Below are 23607 nucleotides of genomic sequence, written 5' to 3' on the forward strand. Positions count from 1 at the left end.
GTGAAATGAATCGCCAGTCCAGGTTCAATGCATGATGCGGAGTGCTCGGGGCTGGTGCACCGGGATGACCTGGAGGGATGGGATGGGGAGGGAGGTGGAAGGGGGGTTCTGGAAGGGGAAAACATGTACACCCATGGTGGACTCATGTCAATGTATGGCAAAACAAACACAATATTGCAAAATTAAAAAATAGAAAATAAACTAATTAAAAAAACAAAAACAAAAATAAATAAATAAATAAAATAAATTAATTAATTATAAAAAAAACATTCAGAGGTATCAATAAATATGAGGTAGAGCTCAAAACTAGGCATGGGTACTTTTACTGTCTTATGCACACTCAAAACCACTTTACTGAGGTATGACGGATATATAATAAGCTATAAATATTTAGTGTATACAAATTGATGAGTATGCAATAAGTATATACCCATGAAATCACCACCATCTATGCAATAAACATATCCATCACCTCCAAAAGTTTTCTCCTGCCTTCTTTATATTTTATTATCAGTGTTGTTAATGTTGGTGTTACCATTGTTATTTTGTGGTAAGAGTACTTAAGATCTACCATCTTAGCAAATTTTTAAAGCATACCACTTATATGAGTAATCTAAAATCATCAAAATTATAGAATCAGAGTAGAATGGTAGTAACCAAGAGCTGGAGAGAGTGGGGGAAACAGGAAGTGTTAGGCAAAGGGTACAGAGTTTCAATTATACAACATGCATACTTCCTAGAGATCCACTATACAGCACATGCCTATAGTTAGTGATACGGTATTCATATTCTTCACACTATGCTTTTATAGCTAGTCTCTTCAAGAGATCAAATCTACTTTTTCTACCCCTTGAATCTGGTCTTGGCCCATGTGATTTGATTTGGTCAATGAGACATTAGTAAACATGACACAGTGGTTTGAAATATGCTTGCAAATTAGATGGTGTCATATAGTCTAGACCACCAAGTGATCAGATGCATGACCAGGTTATCCACACTGCCTTTCTAGGAGCCAATCACCGGCAGCATGGCTGAGACCACAAATGACACCATCCAGTCCTACTCTTACGAGCCTCTTGGAGACTACAGAAATCAGCTGAACCTGCCCAAACCAGACGAAAACAACAAGCTGACTTTCAGAACTGTGAAAAAGAGTATTTCTGCAGTTTTTGTTGTTGTTACTAAGTTAATAAATTTAAGGGTGGTTTGTTGTGGAGTTAAACCTGGAGAAGGGCATGACAACCTACTCCAGCATTCTTGTCTGGAGAATTCCATGGACAGAGGAGCATGGCGGGCTGCAGTTCATAGTATCAGAAAGAGTCGGACGTGACTGAGCAACTAACATTTTCACTTTCAAAGCTAATTAGTCCACTATACAATAAATGCGCATTTAATATACTATGTAGATTGAATTTCTGTAACCAGCAGTTCTCTAGTCTTAAAGTACACACCCACAAATGTAGAAATGTAATTCACTCCTTCCTGAAATGCTCTTTTCCAAGTTATCTGTCATTTTTTCCCTCTTTTTCTTCCTCAGTTCAGCCTCTCAGAAAACAAAATTAATAGAAATTACCTAATTTTCCTCCTATACAAATCATTTCACAGCTCGTTATTATAGGACAGATTATCCCACTACTTTGTTAAAGATAACTTTCATTAGCATTAAAAGAAAATGGTTTTAATGCTAATCTGATGTAACCTTCCTACAGCATTGCCACTGCTGACCACTCTGTCTCTAGACCTGGTCCATTATCACTTTCCTAGCATGCATATATGCTCAGTTGCTTCAGTCATGTCCAACTCTCTGCATCCCTATGGACTATAGCCCGCCAGGCTCCACTATCCATGGGATTCTCCATGCAGGACTATTGGAGTGGGTTGCCATGACCTCCCCCAGCAGATCTTTCCCACCCACGGATGGAACCTGTGGTCTTCTGCATTGCAGCAGGATACTTTACTGCTTAGTAACCGGGAAGCCATCACACTTTAGAGTTTCCTCCAACTCACTCTCCATCCATTTCAACTTATATCTTTCTTGCCTCTTTAGTGCATGCTTCTCAGAATTTTTTCCTTGCCTTAGGACTCCTCATTATCTACATAACCCTTGGGTGATTATTTTCCTTCCCAGAGCTTCAGTTTCATCCATACTTAACTTTTAGCTCAGTCATCTTTCTTAAACATCTCCATCCGGGTGTGTCACAGATACTTGAAGCTCAACATGTGCATTACTTAGTTCAGTATTTCCTCACTCTAAACTTCACTCTCTTTTTAATTCAGTACCCAGGCAAATGGCAATATCATCTACTCCATAAGCAAACAGAGAACCTTAACTATTTCTTCTAAGACAAAAGATTTAATCATTTACCAACTTCTATATATTTTATTGACAAACAATTTTGAATCTCTCATCTCCTGTTGATGCTCTTCACTACTGTCTTATTTTGGGTTCTAGCCATATCAATATTTTGTCTAGATGAAACATTTAGAGTGCTATGCTTAGTCCATTTTTTCCATAAACTCACAACCAGTTCTCCTGTTTATTAATATCTTATATTAATATTGTACATTTGTTACAAATAATAGACTGGTATTGATATTTTATTTTTAACTGAAGTACGTACTTTATTCAGATTTCCTTGGTTTTTACATATTTTTTTTCTTCTGCAGAATCCTACCCAGGCTCACTTATTTATTATGCTTCCTTAGCCTTCCTTTCTGTGACAGTTTCTCCAACATTCCTAGTTTTTTATGACTTTGAAAATATTGAAGATCATGGTCCAAATGTTTCATAGAATGCTCTTTAGTTGGGATTTTTTCTGATGTTTTTCTCATAATCAAATGAGAGTCACATGCTTTAAGAAGGAAAACCACAGAAAGCAGGTGCCATTCTCATCACAAAATATCCAGGGTAAATGCTATTTCTGCTGATACTGGCCTTATTCATCATTGGGTTGATGCAGTCCTTATCAGCTTTCTCCACTGTAATGCTACCTTTATAATCCCCCCTTTCCATTCCGACATTTTGGAAACAACTCACTGTGTGCAGTCCACAGTTAAAGAAGGGCGAGTTACATTGCATCTCCTTGAGAACATAGCATCTACATAAATTATTTGAAATTTACCTACATGGGAATCTTGTCTATTCTTTTAATTATTCAAGCACTTATTTATATCAATATGACAGTTATTGGATATATATATATATATATATATATATATATGTGGCCATATATACATAGCTATACATATGCTGCTGCCGCGAAGTCGCTTCAGTCGTATCCGACTCTGTGCGACCCCATAGATGGCAGCCCACCAGGCTCCCCCGTCCCTGGGATTCTCCAGGCAAGAACACTGGAGTAGGTTGCCATTTCCTCCTCCAGTGCATGAAAGTGAAAAGTTAAAGTGAAGTCACTCAGTCATGTCCGAATCTTCGCAACCCCACGGACTGTAGCCTACCAGGCTCCTCCGTCCATGGGATTTTCCAGACAAGAGTACTGGAGTGGGGTGACATTGCCTTCTCCGAGCTATACATACACATGGCTATAAATACTTGTCATATGTAACCATTTGTATCTACAGTAAGCTGAACATGAGTTCATACTGAAGTCTCCCAACTCTAAACCATTATCACCTGGATCATTCTAGCCTTCTTCTCTTGCTCATCGGTGACCTCCCACTTCAACAATGAGACAGTTGGCTCTCACCATCTGCCATCCATTGACTTAATTGTTGAACTCCATGTATGAGCTTTTAGAGTTGCTAACACAGAGAAATAGCATTCTTAACTAGAGTACAGTCTCAAAAACAGTTTGTTTGAAAGTTATGTGGATCAGTCTCTTTTTTCCCCCTCCTCCCCTAAGTAGAGATTGCTTTGTAACCTGTACCAAAATGTACATGTACAAAAATGCATTTGTAATAGAATCTTTGTTATATTCTGCATTTCATCCTGAGATCCTCTAACCTCCTAAATTATTATTATTTTTTAATTAATTTATTTTTTTTATTGAAGGATAATTGCTTTACAGAATTTTGCTGTTTTCTGTCAAACCTCAACATGAATCAGCCATAGGTACACATATATCCCCTCCCTTTTGAACTTCCCTCCCATCTCCCTCCCCATCCCACCCCTCTAGGTTGATACAGAGCCTGTTTCAGTTTCCTGAGCCAGACAGCAAATTCCCATTGGCTATCCATTTATATATGGTAATATAAGTTTCCATGTTACTCTTTCCATACACCTCACCCTTTCCTTCCTATCCCCATGTCTATAAGTCTATTCTCTATGTCTGTTTCTCCATTGTTGCCCTGTAAATAAATTCTTTAGTACCATTTTTCTAGATTCCGTATATATGTGTTAGAATATGGTATTTATCTTTCTCTTTCTGACTCACTTCACTCTGTATAATAGGTTCTAGGTTCATCCACCTCATTAGAACTGACTCAAATGCATTCTTTTTTATGGCTGAGTAATATTCCATTGTGTATGACATAAATCAAATCAGGATCCTCTATGACCCACCTCCTAGAGTAATGGAAATAAAAAACAAAAGTAAAGAAGTGGGACTGGATTAAACTTAAAAGCTTTTGCACAGCAAAGGAAACTATAAGCAAGGTGAAAAGACAGTCCTCAGAATGGGAGAAAATAATAACAAATAAAATAACTGACAAAGGATTAATTTCCAAAATATACAAGCAGCTCACACTACTCAATACCAGAAAAACAAACAACACAATCAAAAAGTGGGAAAAAGATCTAAACAGACATTTCTCCAAAGAAGACATACAGATGGCTAACAAACACATGAAAAGATGCTTAACATTGCTCATTATTAGAGAAATGCAAATCAAAACTACAATGAGATTTTTTTAAATTATGTACATTAAGATTTTCTTTGTGTTATAAGTACTATTGGTTTTCATAAATGTGTGTTATTTTTCCACCACTACAGTATCACACAGAATAGTTTTACCAAGCTGAAAATGCCTATACTTCCTTTACTTATTTGGTGATCCCCTAACCTCAAGCCCTGGAAATCATGGATCTGTGTACTCTCTATAGTCTTTCCCTTTCAAAAGATCATATAAAAAAGAAACATACAGTGTGCAACCTATTCAGACTGGCTTCTTTCACTTAGCAATATGCATATAGTATTCATTCATGTGTTTGCATGAGTTGACAGTTCATTTATTTTTATTACTGAGTAATATAGCATTATATAAAATTTCTACATTTTATTAACTTATTGAAGGGCATCTTGGTTATTTCCAGTTTTTGATGATGATTATTAAAGTTTCTGTAAACTTTTTGTGTGTGGGTATTTTGTATGCCATAAATTTTATAATCAGTTAGATAAATCCCTGGTAGTTCAATTGCTTCATTAGAGGTAAGACAATTTAGGTTTGTAAACACTGCCAAACTGTCTCCCAAAGTGGCTGTATCATTTTGCCTCCCTACCAGCAATTAACGAAGCTCATGTTTTCTGCATCCTCAAGAGCAACTATCATTGTTTTTTCTGGATCTTAGCCATTCTGATATGTATAATGGTATCTTATTATTGTTACAATTATGACTGTATTTTTAATATAAAGTTGTATATCCCTATGAAAGCTGTCAAATTTTCATTGCTCCAATAGCCAGTTTTTAAACCTAAGGTTGTGTAAGAGTTCTATGTTTCCTTCTTAAACACAGCAAAGATACTCCATGCATTAAAAAATGAATAAATAGAACAAAGAGCAAACACAATCCGGGTCTTCTATTATTTTTTCAATCAGTTTTGTTGGTTCAAATAATGTCATCAACATGAAATATGCTTATGACCTTGATAACCTACATTATCTGTAATAATAATCATCACCACACAAAATAGGTCCTGTAATGTGATAGTCAAATAGATAACCAGGAAAAAAAAAAAAAAAACAACTGAAGAAAAATAATAAGAGAATAATAAAGACTGAATGCAAATGTTGCCAAGTAACAAGAGCATTAATAAGGGCTGTACTTCTAGAATAATTTGTTTAAATAAGAAGGTGAAGGTGAAAAAAAGGTTTCAAAAATAATTATCCTTGATAAGGTATGGTTTCAAGTATCTAATCAGTTTTATTTAAACAGCAGATGAATTCATGTTTCAAAAATAACTAATATATATATATACATATGTGCTTCATATCAAATGCAGATGATTAAAGATCAAATCTTATGCAAAAATTAGAAATGGCTTTTGTTTTTGACACTTTAGTCTTCATCTATAATATTTGAATAGCAACTTACCTCCAAGCTCAGCCTCATTTCACTGGAAAGAACAGCACCTAGATTCCCTTATGAGCTGCAAATCTAGCGATCAGGCCATCAGGGACACCACCTCAGGCTGACAAATTTTGTCTTTCCATGACTAAGATAAAATACCTCCTTTGAAGTGACAGTTTATTGTGGAGGGATAAGTTGGGTCAGTGCATGAAAATAAAACTTTGGAGTTATATTACAATCTACCACTCTTCCTCCATCTGGCATCATCAGTTTATTATTTATTAACAAAAACATTGGATACTTGTTAAAATTACAATTTTGATAAAATAACGTATTGCATGGAACATACTGGAACTAAAGTAATTATTTGCTGTTTAGTTGAAATTCAATCTTTAGCTGAGTATGTTTTATTTCATCTTGTAAATCCAACCTCATTTCTCTCAGTTACTTTATCAGTTCAAGAAGACAATGGTATTGACAAGAGGAAAGGAAGACCAGATCATCAAAAAAGCTGATAATATTGCACAGAAAGAACCTGATAGGATATAGTATTTAAAGACTTCATATCTTTTGTAAGTAGCTATAATCATGATGGACCAGGGTGTTCATTTAAACTTTGAATGTCTGAAACTATTCACTTATTTTTCAAGTTTTCACAATTGTCTCTACCCATATTTTATAATGATGGTTCAGATTATAAATTAAAGTCAATAAGATGGGATGGATACTTATTTTACTAACATTTATATGACATTTTTCTACATACCTTATTATATGTGCAGTGCTAACAGAAGTTTAAGGGTTGTTTTATCTTCTTTTGTTGTAAAGGGTGAATCATGATATAAGTTTAAATGAACACCTGAGGCTGTATTTAATGAAGATCTTTATATTTTTATTTGATACATAAGGCAGGCTTTTTTACCTGAAAGACACCCAGTGACTGACAGAAACAGAATAAGTTTCCAAGAGGAAGCCATCCTTGGTGTCTAGGATTGTCCGTGTCCCAGTGTATTTAGCGGCTCTGATGTTTCTTCATTAAAAAATGCCCTGTTGAGACAGATAATACTTTTCAAAAATTGAGAAAAGAAAATAAACGAACAAAAAGACAAACAGAAACCAAAAATCTCATAATAAAGTGATAAATAACTTTCAGTGCCAGGGTCAGATTAATATATACTTGTATATTGACAATAATAATAAAATTTCCATTAAAATGAATGCACAACACAAAAACTTTGGAAAAGTGATAAACCTTCCCTATCACATTTATTTATATTGAATACTCCCTCATAGATAATAAAAACATCAGGTTCTAATGGGGATGATTTTTTCTCACAGGGAATGTATAATAGCTACATTTATTATGCTAGACAAATTATTGGAGTAGAAAAATAGGGTAGAAGAACCAGTTACATTAATATATACTCCTCTAGTCTAGAACATAACTAATGATCAGTTAAGCAAGTGATTTTACATATTGTGTTTGTAGCTCATCTAAAACTCCACATGGAATTTTTCTCATTTAATTATTAATGTCGACTGCCTTTGTTTATAACTCCTGTGATTATCTGTACTGTATTATAGTTCCTTTTTTTGTGAGTTATTTTCTCAGCATCCTTTGCTAGCCAGAACCTAAGGGAAATTAGGATTTTCATGAATATTTAACACTTTTTGTCTAATGCCATTTTTATAACAATAACTAGTATAGCACATTAATGTCCCTTGATTCCTTTATCTGTCCTGAAACACACAACAAACATGAAAATACAGAATTCCAGCATAAAACTTAATACTCAAAAACTTGAAAATGTACACTGGAAATTCTTATAATAGACAAGCAATGTCTGCGTTTTCAGGTGTCAGTTATCGGTGCCCTTAGCCAAAGGCAACTAATTGTACAGAGTGTTGATTTTAAATAACAGCTGCTTCTTTGCAACTGGTTCTTCCCAACAGACTTAGAATTTCAGGTCATCTCTTTCATTTAGCAAACATTTAAAAAATATAGAAAAGCATTTCTCCCCTAGTTAGGTCAATTCAATATAGACAGACCCAAAGAGGGAAATCTCATTAGTGAGTCTTCTACTCAAATGTTAGTTCCATTTCATTTATATTTTAAAATCTAAGCCTTCAAAATATACTTTAATCACAAGGTGAGGGATCACTAATGGAGAAAAAGTTAATGAGTTATAAGACTTGCTTCATAGACACCCTCTTCAAAAATATACTTTTCATCATCTATTTTTTTCTAAGTAAAAATCAGAAATAAATAGTTTGAAGCACAAAATGACCTTACCACAAATTTTTAAAGTTTAAAATATTTTCATTATTTATACACTGCTTTTTACCAGAAAGGAAAAGAAGAAAGACAGCACTTCACACATAATAGAGACTTAAAGTTGTTAGAATAACAATTATGATTTATGAAAACTGCATATTTAAATAAGTGAATTATCAATCCATGATGAAATAGGTCTTTATCAGATCATGTGAGTTCTGAGATATTTATACAGTTTGCTTAACTTATTTTGATGAGCTCAGTCCACATCTTGAAAATTGGTACTTTTCTTCTCTATTTACAGTATCTTCTGATGTCCTAGGGTTTCCCTTGTAGCTCAGGTGGTAAAGAACCTGCCTGCAGAACAGATGACCTGGGTTCGATCCCTAGGTTGGGGAAGATCCTCTGGAGAAGGGAAAGGCTACCCACTCCTGTATTTTGGCCTGGAGAATTCTGCAGACTTGTATAGTCCATAGCGTCGCAAAGAATCAGACACTACTGAGCTATTTTCACTCTGATGTCTTATTCCTCATCAAAATGCAACTATTTTCAGAGCATTTATATGCTGTACACTGCAAATGTCAAAGAGAAAACACACGTGCATGCATACATGGTCACATGCCACCCACACAGATACACAGAAGTTAACAATGGGCTATAAGGGAAATAAGGGCTTCCCTGGTGGCTCAGTGGTAAAGAATCTACCTGCTAATGCAGGAGATGCAGGTTTGATCCCTGGGTCAGGAAGATCCCCTGGAGAAGGAAATGGCAACCCACTCTAGTATTCTTGCCTGGAGAATCCCATGGACAGAGGAGCCTGGTGGGCTACAGTCGATGGAGTTGCAGAGAATTGAACATGACTTAGCAATTGAACAACAATATGAGGCAAATAAGCAGGGCGATGTAAGTGTAGCATAGAGGCAGAGCCATCAAAAGAGAAATACATTGGTAAGGACAGCAGGAGCTGGGAATAGTGCAGAAGTGCCCAGCAAAAATTCAAGAAGATATTGTCTTACTTTGCCTGGAACAGAAATGAGCACATGGATGAATGAATCAGTATCAGACAGTGATTCATACTGTGAGAAAATCAACACAGAGTGAAGGGACAGTAAGAGGGCAGACGATAGTGAAGGTTATTGTTGTAAGGGTTCACGGAAGGCATTTCTGATAGATGATATTTAGGTTCAGTTTTCATTTTCAACATGGCATTATAGAAAAATCCTTATATTCCAGGCACATTTTTAAGTTCTCATATAAGAACAATGAATTTTATAATGAAAATAATATATTTTATGTTAAAATTTCTTTAAAGAAATTTAAATAAATAAAAAAAACTTTAAATAAACTAAATAAACTAAATAAACTTTATACTAAACTAAATAAATATACTAAATATACTAAATAAATATACTAAACTAAATAAACTAAATAAACTTTAAATAAAAAAAAAACTTTAAATAAACTAATGCATATATATGGAATTTGAAAGATGGTAACGATAACCCTATATGCGAGACAGAATAAGAGACACAGATGCATAGAACAATTTTATGGACTCTGAGGGAGAAGGTGAGGGTGGGACGTTCTGGGAGAATAGCATTGAAACATGTATATTATCGTATGTGAAACAGAACACCATTCCATGTTCGATGCATGAGACAAGGGCTCAGGGCCGGGGCAATGGGATGACCCAGAGGGATGGGATGGGGAGGGAGGTGGGTGGGGTGTCCAGGAAGGGGAACACATGTAAACCCATGGCTGATTCATGTCAATGTATGGCAAAAACTATTACAATATTGTAAAGTAATTAGCCCCCAACTAAAATAAATAAATTTATTTAAAAAAAAAATTTCTTTAAAGAGAAAAATATCCTGTGTTTGTGTCTGTGGTTGTGTGTTTGTATTCATTTTCAAACATCAGTGCTTGGTCTCTGGGGCTTAAACACACAAAAATAATAGTTCTTTAAAAGCTGTTCTTTTTTAAGATGCCTAACTGACAGTTTCTTTTTGCTGGCTTGCTTTCTTCTCCCTCTGTCTCTCAAGTAAAAAAACAGTAAATGAAATAATCTTTAGGTTCTAAAATAAGTTTATATATGCTTCTCTGGAAAACACATTTATTCCATGTCTTTAATAAAATAATTGTATCGAGGTAATAAAATAATGTAAATAATCAGACATATATTAAGTCTTACTACATGCCAAGTTAAATTATAATCAGTTAATAAATGCTACTAAAGCATATTAGGATGTATATTTTAGAAATACCTTACTGGAAAGTGACAGTTGTACATTAAACTGTTATCAAGATTGAAAAGGCATAAATAATAAGTTACATATGACTACCTGGATATTTTCTGTTAAACTTATTAAATAGGTTATTTCAGTGTTTACTATACATACTTATTTTCACTTGTGATATTCAAATAAAATGTATGAAATGACTTGTTCCTTTGTATTTTTTCCTAATTTAATGCAAATATTTGCAGGTGAAGTAAAAATAAGTAGATCATTGTATTAGCATTAGGTCATAAATTATAAATAATACATGCATTGTGCAGTTGAACTCACAGGCAAGTATTTAAAAACATCACACTTTAATTGGAGTCTGAAATAGGATTGCTAAACATATGTTATACAAAGATAAATCAAGTAACAGTATGCCACCACGTGAATGCAAGCTAGCTTTTCTTCTTACAGACACATATAGGAAATTGCCTAGTTAATGACCTGTGTATGTGAATGTGCATAAAGAGAGGAAGATACTGAAAGAGAGAGATTTCTATCAATGTCTACCAATCTCTCTCTCCTGCCGCTGCTGCTGCTGCTGCTGCTAAGTCACTTCAATCGTGTCCGACTCTGTGTGATCCCATAGACGGCAGCCCAGCAGTCTCTGCCATCCCTCGGATTCTCCAGGCAAGAACACTGGAGTGGGTTGCCAGTTCCTTCTCCAATGAATGAATGGAAAAGTGAAAGTGAAGTCGCTCAGTCATGTCCGACTCTTAGCGACCCCATGGACTGTAGCCTACCAGGCTCCTCCGTCCATGGGATTTTCCAGGCGAGAGTACTGGAGTGGGGTGCCATTGCCTTCTCTGTCTCTCTCTCCTACTTTACAGCAAAGGTTTCCTTCAGTTTGACCTCTGACTGGTTATTCACACAGGAGTCAGAATTACATTTTCAAACATAAATCAAGCTACATAATTTCCCTGTTTCAGTGGTTTATTCTTAAAATAAAATCCAAATTCCTCATACAGCATTCAAGGTCAAATCCAGTATGGCCCCTGCCTAACTTTCTGGTTTCACCTGTGGGCATCCTAGATTCCCACCAGGCTGACTTTTTTGCTGATCCTCATTGATGCCTTGGCCTCCTAGTTCCCTTTGCCTGGACCCCTCCACCATCAGTTCTTTCCAGACTGTAGAGCTTTAAGTCACTGAAGACTCTGGTTCTCAGGCCTTTCTTGATCATTCCCCTTAAAATAGCCACCCCTTGCTTCCTGTCAGCCCTGTCACTGGCTTTCTTTACATTGCTCCTACTTTATTTTTCTTCTTAACAATCATTAATGCTTACAGTTATTGTATTTATTTATTTACTTTTAAATTATCTTTTTTTCCTACTGGAATGTGATATCAGTGAAAGCAAGATTTTTTTTCTCATTCATCTTTGTAAACCCAGCATCTAGAAGAGAATCTGGTTGGTTTCAGTAGATATTCAGTTACTGTTTTGAATAATAATTATTAAATAAACTGGAACCTCTACTGAGTAAATAATTTGGCACAAGCTTATACGAGTAGAAAAATTATTATCCCCTAAATTTCCATAATACTGACAACAGTTACCATGTATGAAATCCTATATATGAGGCATTGTATCATGGACTTTACTTATACAACCTCTATTAATTAACTTGACATTACTTATTGATCAAGATAACTTGCCCAAGATCATACAACTAGTGAAAGTCAGAACTGGGATAAGAATAAGGTTGACTTTTAAGGTCCATCATCGCTTACATAATTCCCCAGCTATTTCTACAAAAGTCTCAAGAAATCCTCTTATCTGACACAATTGGGCTGGTATTAGGTTAGTAAAAATATCATTTAAAATCTTACACACACACATTAAATGTTGTCATTTAACTAATACTATTTAGCCCTATATCCTTTGGCCTATCTTATATAAGAATGAGATTTTTTTTTTCTGTTTTTCAATATTCTGGTGAAAAAATTCTTTATTTTATCTGAACATTATGTAAGTCCTTTTCAACAGAAGTCTTGTCTGCAATGCATCATATATAATTTTTAAATTTCTTTGGAGTGGTATAGGATATGTGAAGTTGTCTAATGACAGCATCCCTGAGGTCTTATTTTATGCAGTTATCTCACACACACCTATTTTATAGTATGTCCTAGGTCACTCATTTTATTGTTTGTCCAAGACTATTAGCTTTTGTTTTGTGTTTTATCTTTTTTATTTTTATTTTTTGAATGCTCTCACTCTTGGTATACTCATACGTCATTGATTTGCATAATGTTTCTTTGAATTATCTGATCAGATCAACATCTACAACCTCTACAAACAAATATCACAAAATGAACCTTTGTAAGTATACAACTTACATAGTGGCAGTGAGTAAACTAGAGGTGTGTTTACTTGACCATCAGCTTCTAAATAGCTACAAATTATTTTCATTTAAAGAGACAATAAAGGTTTTTAGTTACTTAGCAAGTTAGAACAACAGAAATTGAGTCAAGGTTCTGTTTCAATTAGCATTTGACAGGCGAGGTGTAAATTTTAGTGAAAAGAGTAAGATGATCAACTATCTTTTTTTTCTGTGTAACTTATTCTCCACCTCAACAATGATTCTTGCTAAGGCTGAAGCTAGTGGCACTTTTGCTGGAAGACAAACTTTGACGATTGAGTAAGGCCAGGGACTCATAAAAAGAATCATTAAAAAAAAAAATTATGGGAAGTTGTATTCTAGATGTTCTTGAATTTTTCTAGCCCAAGGCACCTGTACAAAACAATATAAAATAAAATGCAGCAGAAAACCTACAAGAAAAAATAAAAAGAATGTGTGTTGGTCTTGTTATGTTTGCTATCATATGTCTCTTGAGGACCAAGCAGCAAAGGCAGGAGATGGATACACAGAATTCTCACTTCAAAAATAATCAGAGTGAATTACGACATTGTGAATCACAAGAATTATAAATTACATTTTGTATCCTGGACAAAGTGGTATGGGTGGCAGATGGAAGACTGAGCTCATAGTGTTTACATATGGTATTATATTTTAATGGTTTTCTATAGTAGGTAGCTAATCACAATTCTGGTCTATTTTTCTCATCTAAGAATTCCTCTTGATCCCAACAGATTCTAGAGATCTGCTGATCTGCCTGTGGAAAAGTGTACAGCAAAGTTTTAAGAAGGGTCAGCAGTAGTCTTCTGAGACTTCAGGACAACTTTTAATTTTATTTAAAACACAAGGGTAAAGAAAAATATGACTCAAGAGTAATTATTAATACATAGTATACTTATTGGGGACAGGGACTAGAAAAAAATAAATGACAATCACACTAGGAATGTGGTGTCAGAAATATTTTGTAATTCCTGTCACCTGGTGATTGGCAAAAGGAAAGGATGGAGGTGGAACTGTGGCTAATTGAGTCTGACACCAGCTTCCATGACAATTCTGATAAGACTTGAGTTAGGATCAAAACAGAAGCTTTCCCTTCAGTAATTTTGGAAGCAGTGAAGTGTTAGTTGCCCAGTCGTGTCCGATTCTGCAACTCCATGGACTGCGACCAGCCAGGCTCCTCTGTCCATGGAATTCTCCAGGCAGGAATACTGGAGTGTGTTGCCATTCCCTTCTCTAGGGGATCTTACCAACCCAGGAATCAAACCCACATCTCCCACATTGCAGGCAGATTCTTTATCATCTGAGCCATAACCTTTTAAAAATAATATAAAATATATTATAAAATATTTAAGTGCTTCAATGAACTAGTTTAGAAGGAAAAATGTATTAAAGATCAAAACTAACTAAAAATAGCAAGTTGAAAAATGAAGCTAACTTTCACTGTGAGGCTATTCATCAAATTCCACTGAACTTTAGGTTGATGTTCACAACTACTCTGGGAGAATGGGACCAAACTCAAAGTCTAGGGACCAAACTCAAAGCCTAGGGCCCAGATAAGATGGGTCTTCAAATAGGAAACTCCTTGTATCCAGGATTTTGTCCATGGAATTCTCCAGGCAAAGAGTACTAGAGTGGGTAGTCATTCTCTTCTCCAGGGGATCTTCACCACCCAGGGATCAAACCCAGATCTTCTGCATTGCAGACAGATTCTTTACTGTCTGAGCCACCAGGGAAGCCCTCTAGATTATAGCGAAGGTGAATAAGAAATATATCTCCAAAGGGATACTCTACCTAGAGAATAGTAAAGAAAAAAATTCACTCTTAAACCATGAGACTGAATGGAAAGGAAAAAAAAAAATCTTGGTGAAAAATTAATAATCAATATTCACAACATATACAGGCAAACAAATCACAATAAATGAGAATCAAATGAAGCAATCAAGGTCAGAATCTGACCTGCAAAGAAATGACATGTGACTTTTCTGACACAAATCATCAATTAAATGTATATGATCTCTTTTTAAATATAAAGGCATTGGCATTATGAAAAAAAAAAAAAAAAAGAAATAGAGATGAAGAAATTATCTAGAATGTAGCCAGGAAAGGGAGGTCAATGGAAAAATATGATAAGAAGGTAAAGAGAATGAAGTATATTGTAAGAATATTTTATATACCCAAATAAATTTCCAGAAAGAGAAAAATAATAGGATGAAGCAATATGGGAAGAAATAGATACTTGCTAAAACTTTCGGAACTGATGAAATTTATCAATTTTAAGATTTATAAGAGTAGGGGAAAAAAGCAAGAAGAATTAAGACCTAGACAAATCGTAGTGAAAATGCTGAACATCTAAGACAAAAGAGCCAGAGATTAAAAGAAGCCTTCATAATAAAAGTAGGAAAATCAGACTCACAATTGAGTCAACGACAGTAGCAATGGAATCCAAAAAAACATTAGAGTAATGTGTAAGAAGGAGCTGTCACTCTGAATGTCTTCAATGGAAAAATGTATATTCGAGTCATCTGACCTTTTTTTTTTTTTTTTTTTTCCTTCTGGAGCAGGCAATGGCAACCCACTCCAGTACTCTTGCCTGGAAAATCACATGGACAGAGGAGGCTGGTGGGCTGCAGTTCATGGGGTCGCGAAGAGTCGGACACGACGGAGCGACTTCACTTTCACTTTTCACTTTCATGCATTGGAGAAGGAAATGGCAACCCACTCCGGTGTTCTTGCCTGGAGAATCCCAGGGACGGAGGAGCCTGGTATGCTACCATCTATGGAGTCGCACAGAGTCGGACATGATTGAAGCAACTTAGCAGCAGCAGCCCATTTTTTAAAAATTGAGTTGTTTTTGCTTGTTTGTTTTTACAGTATTGAGTTGAACGAGTTATTTATATATTTTGGATGGTGGTGGTACTTTGGTTGCTCAGTCGTGTCTGACTGTTTTGTGACCCCAAGACCTGTAACCTGTCAGGCTGCTCTGATCATAAGATTTCCCAGGCACTGACCATGGAGTGGGTTGTCATTTCCTTCTCCAGGGGATCTTCTCTGACCAGGTGTAGAATCTGTATCTCCTGAACTATAGGCCGATTCTTTACTGCTGAGCGACCAGGGAAGACCCATACATTTTGGATATTAACACTTTTATAGATATGTTGTTTGCAAATATCTTATCCTATTCAGTAGGTAATTTTTTTCATTTTGTTGAGTTTCCTTCACTGTGCAAAAGCTTTGATGTAGTCCCGTTTGTTTATTTTTGCATTGTTGTCCTTGCTTTAGGAGACAGATCAAAAATTATTGCTGAAATCAATGTCAAAGACCATATTGCTTATGTTTTCTTCTAGGAGTTTTACAATGTCAGGTTTTACATTTAAGTCTTTAATCCATTTTGAGTTAGACATTTTTCCAAAGAAGATATACAGGTGACCAACAGGCACTTGAAAATATATCCAACATTGCTAATTATCAGGAAAATTTAAATCAAAACCACAATGATATATTACTTCACATCTGTCAGAGAGGCTATTATTAAAAAGGTGACAAATAGCAAGCAATGGTAAGGAAAAAAACAAAATGCTTGTGCCCTGTTGGTGGGATTGCAAGTTGATATAATCACTGTGGAAAATACTATGGTAACTTTTCTAAAATTTAAAAACAAAACTGCTATAATATCCAGAAATTCCACTTCTGGATGTTTATCTGAAGAAAACTAAAACACTAATTTGAAGAGACATATGTGCCCCCAATGATTATTGAAGCATTGGTAGCAACAGTAAAGATATGAAAGCAATCTAAGTGCCTATAAATAGATGAATAGATAAACAAGATGTGATATATATGTATATGTGTGTGTGTGCAGGGCTTCCCAGGTGGCGCTTGTGGTGAAGAACCTGCCTGCAAATGCAGGAGACATAAGAGACATGAGTTACATCCCTGGGTCGGGAAGATCCCCTGGAGGAGGAAATGGCAACCCACTCCAGGATTCTTACCTGGAGAATCTCATGAATAGAGGAGCCTGGTGGACTATGGTCCATAGGGTTTGCAAAGAATTGGATGTAACTGAAGCAACTTGGCATCATATATATGTGTACATATGTTTATACATATATGTGGTATGTGTATATATATGTATGTTCAGTTCAGTTCAGTCACTCAGTCATGTCCAACTCTTTGAGAACCCACAAACTGCAGCACGCCAGGCCTCCCTGTCCATCACCAATTCCCAGAGTCCACCCAAACCTATGTCCATTGAGTCAGTGGTGCAATCAAGCAATCTCATCCTCTGGCGTCCCCTTCTCCTCCTGCCCTCAATCATTCCCAGAATCAGGGTCATTTCAAATGAGTCAGCTCTTCACATCAGGTGGTCAAAGTATTGGAGTTTCAGCTTCAACATCAGTTCTTCCAAAGAACATCCAGGATGGATCTCCTTTAGGATGGACTGGTTGTATCTGCTTGCAGTCCAAGGGACTCTCAAGAGTCTTCTCCAACACCACAGTTCAAAAGCATCAATTCTTTGGCATTCAGCTTTCTTTATAGTCCAGCTCTCACATCCATACATGACTACTGGAAAAACCACAGCCTTGACTAGACGGACCTTTGTTAACAAAATAATGTCTCTGCTTTTTAATATGCTGTCTAGGTTGGTCATAACTTTCCTTCCAAGGAGTAAGTGTCTTTTAATTTCATGGCGGAAATCACCATCTGCAGTGATTTTGGAGCACAGAAAAATAGTCAGCCACTGTTTCCACTGTTTCCCCATCTATCTACCATGAAGTGATGGGACCGGATGCCATGATCTTAGTTTTCTGAATGTTGAGCTTTAAGCCAACTTTTTCACTCTCCTCTTTCACTTTCATCAAGAGGCTCTTTAGTTCCTCTTCACTTTCTGCCATAAGGGTGGTGTCATCTGCATATCTGAGATTATTGATATTTCTCCCGACAATCATGAATCCAGCTTGTGCTTCCTCTAGCCCAGCGTTTCTCATGATGTACTCTGCATATAAGTTAAATAAGCAAGGTGACAATATATAGCCTTGACGTACCCCTTTTCCTAGTTGGAACCAGCCTGTTGTTCCATGTCCAGTTCTAACTGTTGCTTTGTGACCTGAATACAGGTTTCTCAAGAGGCTGGTCAGGTGGTCTGGTATTCCCATCTGTTTCAGGATTTTCCACAGTTTATTTTGATCCACACAGTCAAAGCCTTTGGCATAGTCAATAAAGCAGAAATAGATGTTTTTTTCTTGAACTCTCTTGCTTTTTTGATGATGCAGTATATGTATGTGTACATATACAAATATCTACAAGGTTTCCCAGGTGGCACTAGTGGTAAAGATCCAGCTTGCCAATGCAGGAGATGTAAGAGACACTGGTTCAATCCCTGGGTTGGGAAGATCCCCTGGAGGAGGGCATGGCAACCCACTCTAGTATTTTCGCCTGGAGAATCCCATGGAGAGAGGAGCCTGGCAAGCTACAGTCCATAGGTTCACAACAAGTCAGACACAACTGAAGAAGCTCAACACATACACACACACACACACACACACACACACACACGCATATATACATATTGGTAAATCTAGACAGTGTGACTGAGAAGCTATGTGTGGTCCGAGAAAGTCTTTCTGAGGAGATGACACCCAGGATGTGAACTCAATAGCAGAGGATTTGGTCAAGAATGTTCTCCAAAAAAAAAAATCCAAAAACAAAACTCTATATATACATATATATATATATATATATATATATATATATATATATATATATATATATATATACACACACACACACACACATATGCATATAGTTTTATATATAACTCATATATATATATGTATATATATATACACACACAAACATATACACATATAATTTTATATATAACTCAGATATATATATATAGATATATATATAGATATACATACACACACATATATATATATACATACACACACACACATATATATATACAAAACTCTGGTTAAAAATGAAATCTTGTAATCTGCAGCAACAGAGATGGATTTAGAGGGTATCATGATAAATGAAAGAAGTCAGAGAAAAAAATGCCGTATAACCCCACTTAAATATGGAATCTAAACAAGGAAAACAAACAAAATGTTACTGACTTATAGATACAGAAAACAGTTGCCAGAGGTGGGGTAGGTGAGTGAGATAGGTAAAGGGGATTGAGAGGTACAAACTTCCAGTTGCACAATAAATAAACCATTGAGACATACAGCACAAGCAATACTGTTGATAATACTACTAAATTTGTATGCGGACAGATTGTTGAAAGACATTGAAGTATTCATTTTGTAGTGCATGTAAATGTTAAATCACTATGTAGTTCAACTGAAACTAACATAAAATTGTATGTTGATTATATTTCAATAAAAAAGAAATAATGGCCAATTTGTAATTCTAAACAGTGAGATTGTCTTGAAGGACATGAATTAAATAAAGTTCTTTCTACTCAACCAAAATCTAAGATGTCAATAATACCTTAATAAAGCTGAGAGAGGAACAGAATTTTTCAAAATAAATCTTAACTGAGAAAAATAAACAGTGAATTCATCAGATAGATGGAAAGATAATTGCAGAGGGAAGCTCCAAAACATATAAAAGGAAAATAACAGAAGCTAACTCATATAATATTAACTATACACCAGGAACTATTATAAGTGCATTACTTTGGGAATTTATTTAATACATAGAGATCTATGAGATAAATCTAATATTCTCATTTTAAGGACAATATATGTGAGGTATAAAAAGGTTAGGTAAATTTTCTAATATTACACAGCTATAGCATAATCTTGATATTTATATCTAGATAGTCTGGGTATAGAGTCCATGATTTTGAATAACACATTAGTATAGTGTGCCTTAAAAAATATGAAGTATAAAAATATGATATGAGAGCAAATTTAAGAAAAGATTGGCTTACGTATGTCTTGGAAATGATTTTTTGGATATGACACCTAAAGCACAAGCAACAAAATGAAAAATAGACAAGTGGGACTACTTCAAACTAAAAAGCTCTGTACAGCAAAAGAAGCCTTCAACAAAGTGAAAACATTTTCCCATTATTCTTTACAGAATGGGAAAAAAATTACAAATATGTTTGATGAGAGGATATATTAACCTCTCATATATATTTTGGATATACAAAATATATTCAAAAACTCCTGTATTAATAAATTGATAGAAAAATGCAATTAAAAAATGAAATGAGCCCAGGATCTGAAGAAACATTTTTCCAGAGAAGATATATGAAAGGATAACTTCTACTCCTTATTGCCAAATCAGACTCAAATTGAAGAAAGTGAGGAAAACTACTAGACCATTCAGGTATGACTTAAATCATATCCCTTATGATTATACAGTGGAAGTGAGAAATAGATTTAAGGGACTAGACCTGACAGACAGAGTGCCTGATGAACTATGAATGGAGGTTCGTGACATTGTACAGGAGACAGGGATAAAGACCATCTACAAGAAAAAGAAATGCAAAAAAGCAAAATAGCTGTCTGAGGAGGCCTTACAAATAGCTGTGAAAAGAAGAGAAGCAAGAAGCAAAGGAGAAAAGGAAAGATATACCCATTTGAATGCAGAGTTCCAAAGAATAGAAAGGAGAGATAAGAAAGCCTTCCTCAGTGATCAATGCAAAGAAATAGAGGAAAACAATAGAATGGGAAAGACTGGAGATCTCTTCAAGAAAATTAGAGATACCAAGGGAACATTTCATGCAAAGCTGGGCAAAATAAAGGAGAAATGGTATGGACCTAACAGAAGCAGAAGAAATTAAGAAGAGATTAAGAAATTGAGAAACTAACAGAAGCAGAAGATATTAAGAGGTGGCAAGAATATACAGAAGAACTATACAAAAAAGATCTTCATAACCCAGATAATCATGATGGTGTGATCACTCACCTAGAGCCAGACCTCCTGGAATGTGAAGTCAAGTGGGCCTCAGGAAGCATCACTACAAACAAAGCTAGTGGAAGTGATGGAATTCCAGTTGAGCTACTTCAAATCCTAAAAGATGATGCTGTGAAAGTGCTGCACTCAATATGTCAGCAAATTTGGAAAACTCAGCAGTGGCCACAGGACTGGAAAAGGTTGGTTTTCATTCCAATCCCAAAGAAAAGCAATGCCAAAGAATGCTCAAACTACCGCACAATTGCACTCATCTCACATGCTAGTAAAGTAATGCTCAAAATTCTCCAAGCCAGACTTCAGCAATATGTGAACGTTGAACCTCTAGATGTTCAAGCTGGTTTTAGAAAAGGTAGAGAAACCAGAGATCAAATTGACAACATCTGCTGGATCATTGAAAGAGCAAGAGAGTTCCAGGATAAACATCTATTTCTGCTTTATTGACTACACCAAAGCCTTTGACTGTGTGGATCACAATAAACTGTGGAAAATTCTGAAAGAGATGGGAATACCAGACCACCTGACCTGCCTCTTGAGAAATATGTATGCAGGTCAGGAAGCAACAGCTGGAATGGACATCTAACAACAGGCTGGTTCAAAATAGGAAAAAGAGTATTTTAAGGCTGTATATTGTCACCCTGCTTATTTAACTTATGAGAAATGCTGGGCTGGATGAAGCATAAGCTGGAATCAAGATTACCAGGAGAAATATCAATAACCTCAGATATGCAGATGACACCACCCTTATGGCAGAAAGTGAAGAAGAACTGAAGAGCCTCATGATGAGAGTGAAAGAGAGTGAAAAAATTGGCTTAAAGCTCAACATTCAGAAAACTAAGATCATAGCATCCGGTCCCACCATTTTCTGGCAAATAGATGGGGAAACAGTGGAAACAGTGGCAGACTATTTTTTTTTTTTTTGGCTCCAAAATCACTGCAGATGGTGATTGCAGCCATGAAATTAAAAGACACTTACTCCTCGGAAGGAAAGTTATGACCAACCTAGATAGCATGTTAAAAAGCAGAGATATCACTTTGCTGACAAAGGTCCATCTAGTCAAGGCTATGGTTTTTCCAGTGGTCATGTATGGATGTGAGAGTTAGACTGTGAAGAAAGTTGAGTGCAAAAGAATTGATGCTTTTGAACTGTGGTGTTGGAGAAGACTCTTGAGAGTCCCTTGGACTGCAAGGAGATCCAACCAGTCAGTTCTAAAGGAAATCAGTTCTGAATATTCATTGGAAGGGCTGATGCTGACACTGAAACTCCAATAATTTGGCCATCTGATGCGAAATGCTTATTCATTTGAAAAGTCCCTGATGCTTAGAAAGATTGAGGGCAGGAGGAGAAGGGGACGACAGAGGATGAGATGGTTGGGTGGATAGCATGACTGATCAATGGACATGAGTTTGAGTAAACTCCTGGAGTTGGTGATGAATAGGGAGGCCTGGCGTGCTGTAGTCCTTGGGGTCGCAAAGAGTCAGGCACGACTGAGCAACTGAACTGAACTGAACTAGTTGCATAGCCTAACATTTGAGGTTTTGTACAGTTTCACTCAAAGTGCATATCTTGTCATATCATCTACTGTTCCACTTCAAACATTTAGGAGCCCAGCTAATAGAAATAGTTTTTCATTTGAAAATCCTATTTGTGCTGTGTATCTTCCAAAAAAGTTTGCCCACACGTTCCTCGACTTAAAATTCCTTATTTCAAAATAGCTAGGAAGGAATGAAAGACATTATTAAATGGCTTAATTGAATGCATGCAAGTCTTAATTTAAAAATGTATTTGGAGTTTTAGGCAACGGCGATATGGTCAGAATGGCTATAGGGCGGGAGAAGTAGGGAATCAAGCAGTGAGTTACATAGGGCCAGATCTCAAAGTACTCATAGGTTTGAGAAAGGAGTTTGAAATGTAATATAAACATCATAATAAATATAAACTATTCCTAAGACATAACTCAGTTTCTAAAGTTCTCACTTTCCAATAATATCTAATTCTGCCATACAAAGTGCACAGGGACAAATGGCAGTCTGTACAAACTGGAAAACACACATGAAACAGTGATGGCACTTGCATAATGTCTCCATCATTAACGCCAGCTTTGGGATTAGCACTCCTGTCTTTTGATTCCTGCTACAGAGAGCTACATAGTATTTGCAAGTTTCATTTTCCATTTTCGACTGACGAGCAAATGTATTTTAAATTCACAGCTGTTGGAGAGTTTAAGAGAACACATTCTCACATATTTTAGCAGAGGTTCTTGTGAAAATGAATGGGATGAGTCATGACTTAAAATCTGATTTCTTGCAGTAACAGGACCTCAGTGAAGAGCTAAATGTAATGATGGAAAAGGAGACTTGAGTTACTGCAGCCCATCCTGGAAGACAAACAGTGAGAGCTCATCTTCAGGGTTCCACATGGGAAGGTAAGGGAATTAAATCCTGTGTAAGAGTTTTAAATGAATAACTTCAGTTGTATATATTCTTCCCACCAAATGGTGGGAGGTGGCAAATATTGAA

The 23607-nt window shown here is 35.9% G+C and overlaps 1 protein-coding gene across 1 annotated transcript in view; it reads right to left on the reverse strand.

Annotated features, from left to right (window-relative positions):
- The window catches only part of CNTN5 (contactin 5), a 1514795-nt gene that overhangs the window by 858182 nt on the left and 633006 nt on the right, over window positions 1-23607 (reverse strand). The window contains exon 4 of the mRNA XM_081545335.1: window positions 7167-7291. Coding sequence (XP_081401461.1) covers window positions 7167-7221 — 55 coding nt within the window. The 5' untranslated portion in view covers window positions 7222-7291. The remainder of the gene's footprint in view (window positions 1-7166; window positions 7292-23607) is intronic.

The sequence above is a fragment of the Giraffa tippelskirchi genome, chromosome 11 (assembly GCF_054371585.1).
Source record: "Giraffa tippelskirchi isolate mGirTip1 chromosome 11, T2T-mGirTip1v1.2.pri, whole genome shotgun sequence".
In the NCBI taxonomy this organism is placed as follows: Eukaryota; Metazoa; Chordata; class Mammalia; order Artiodactyla; family Giraffidae; genus Giraffa; species Giraffa tippelskirchi.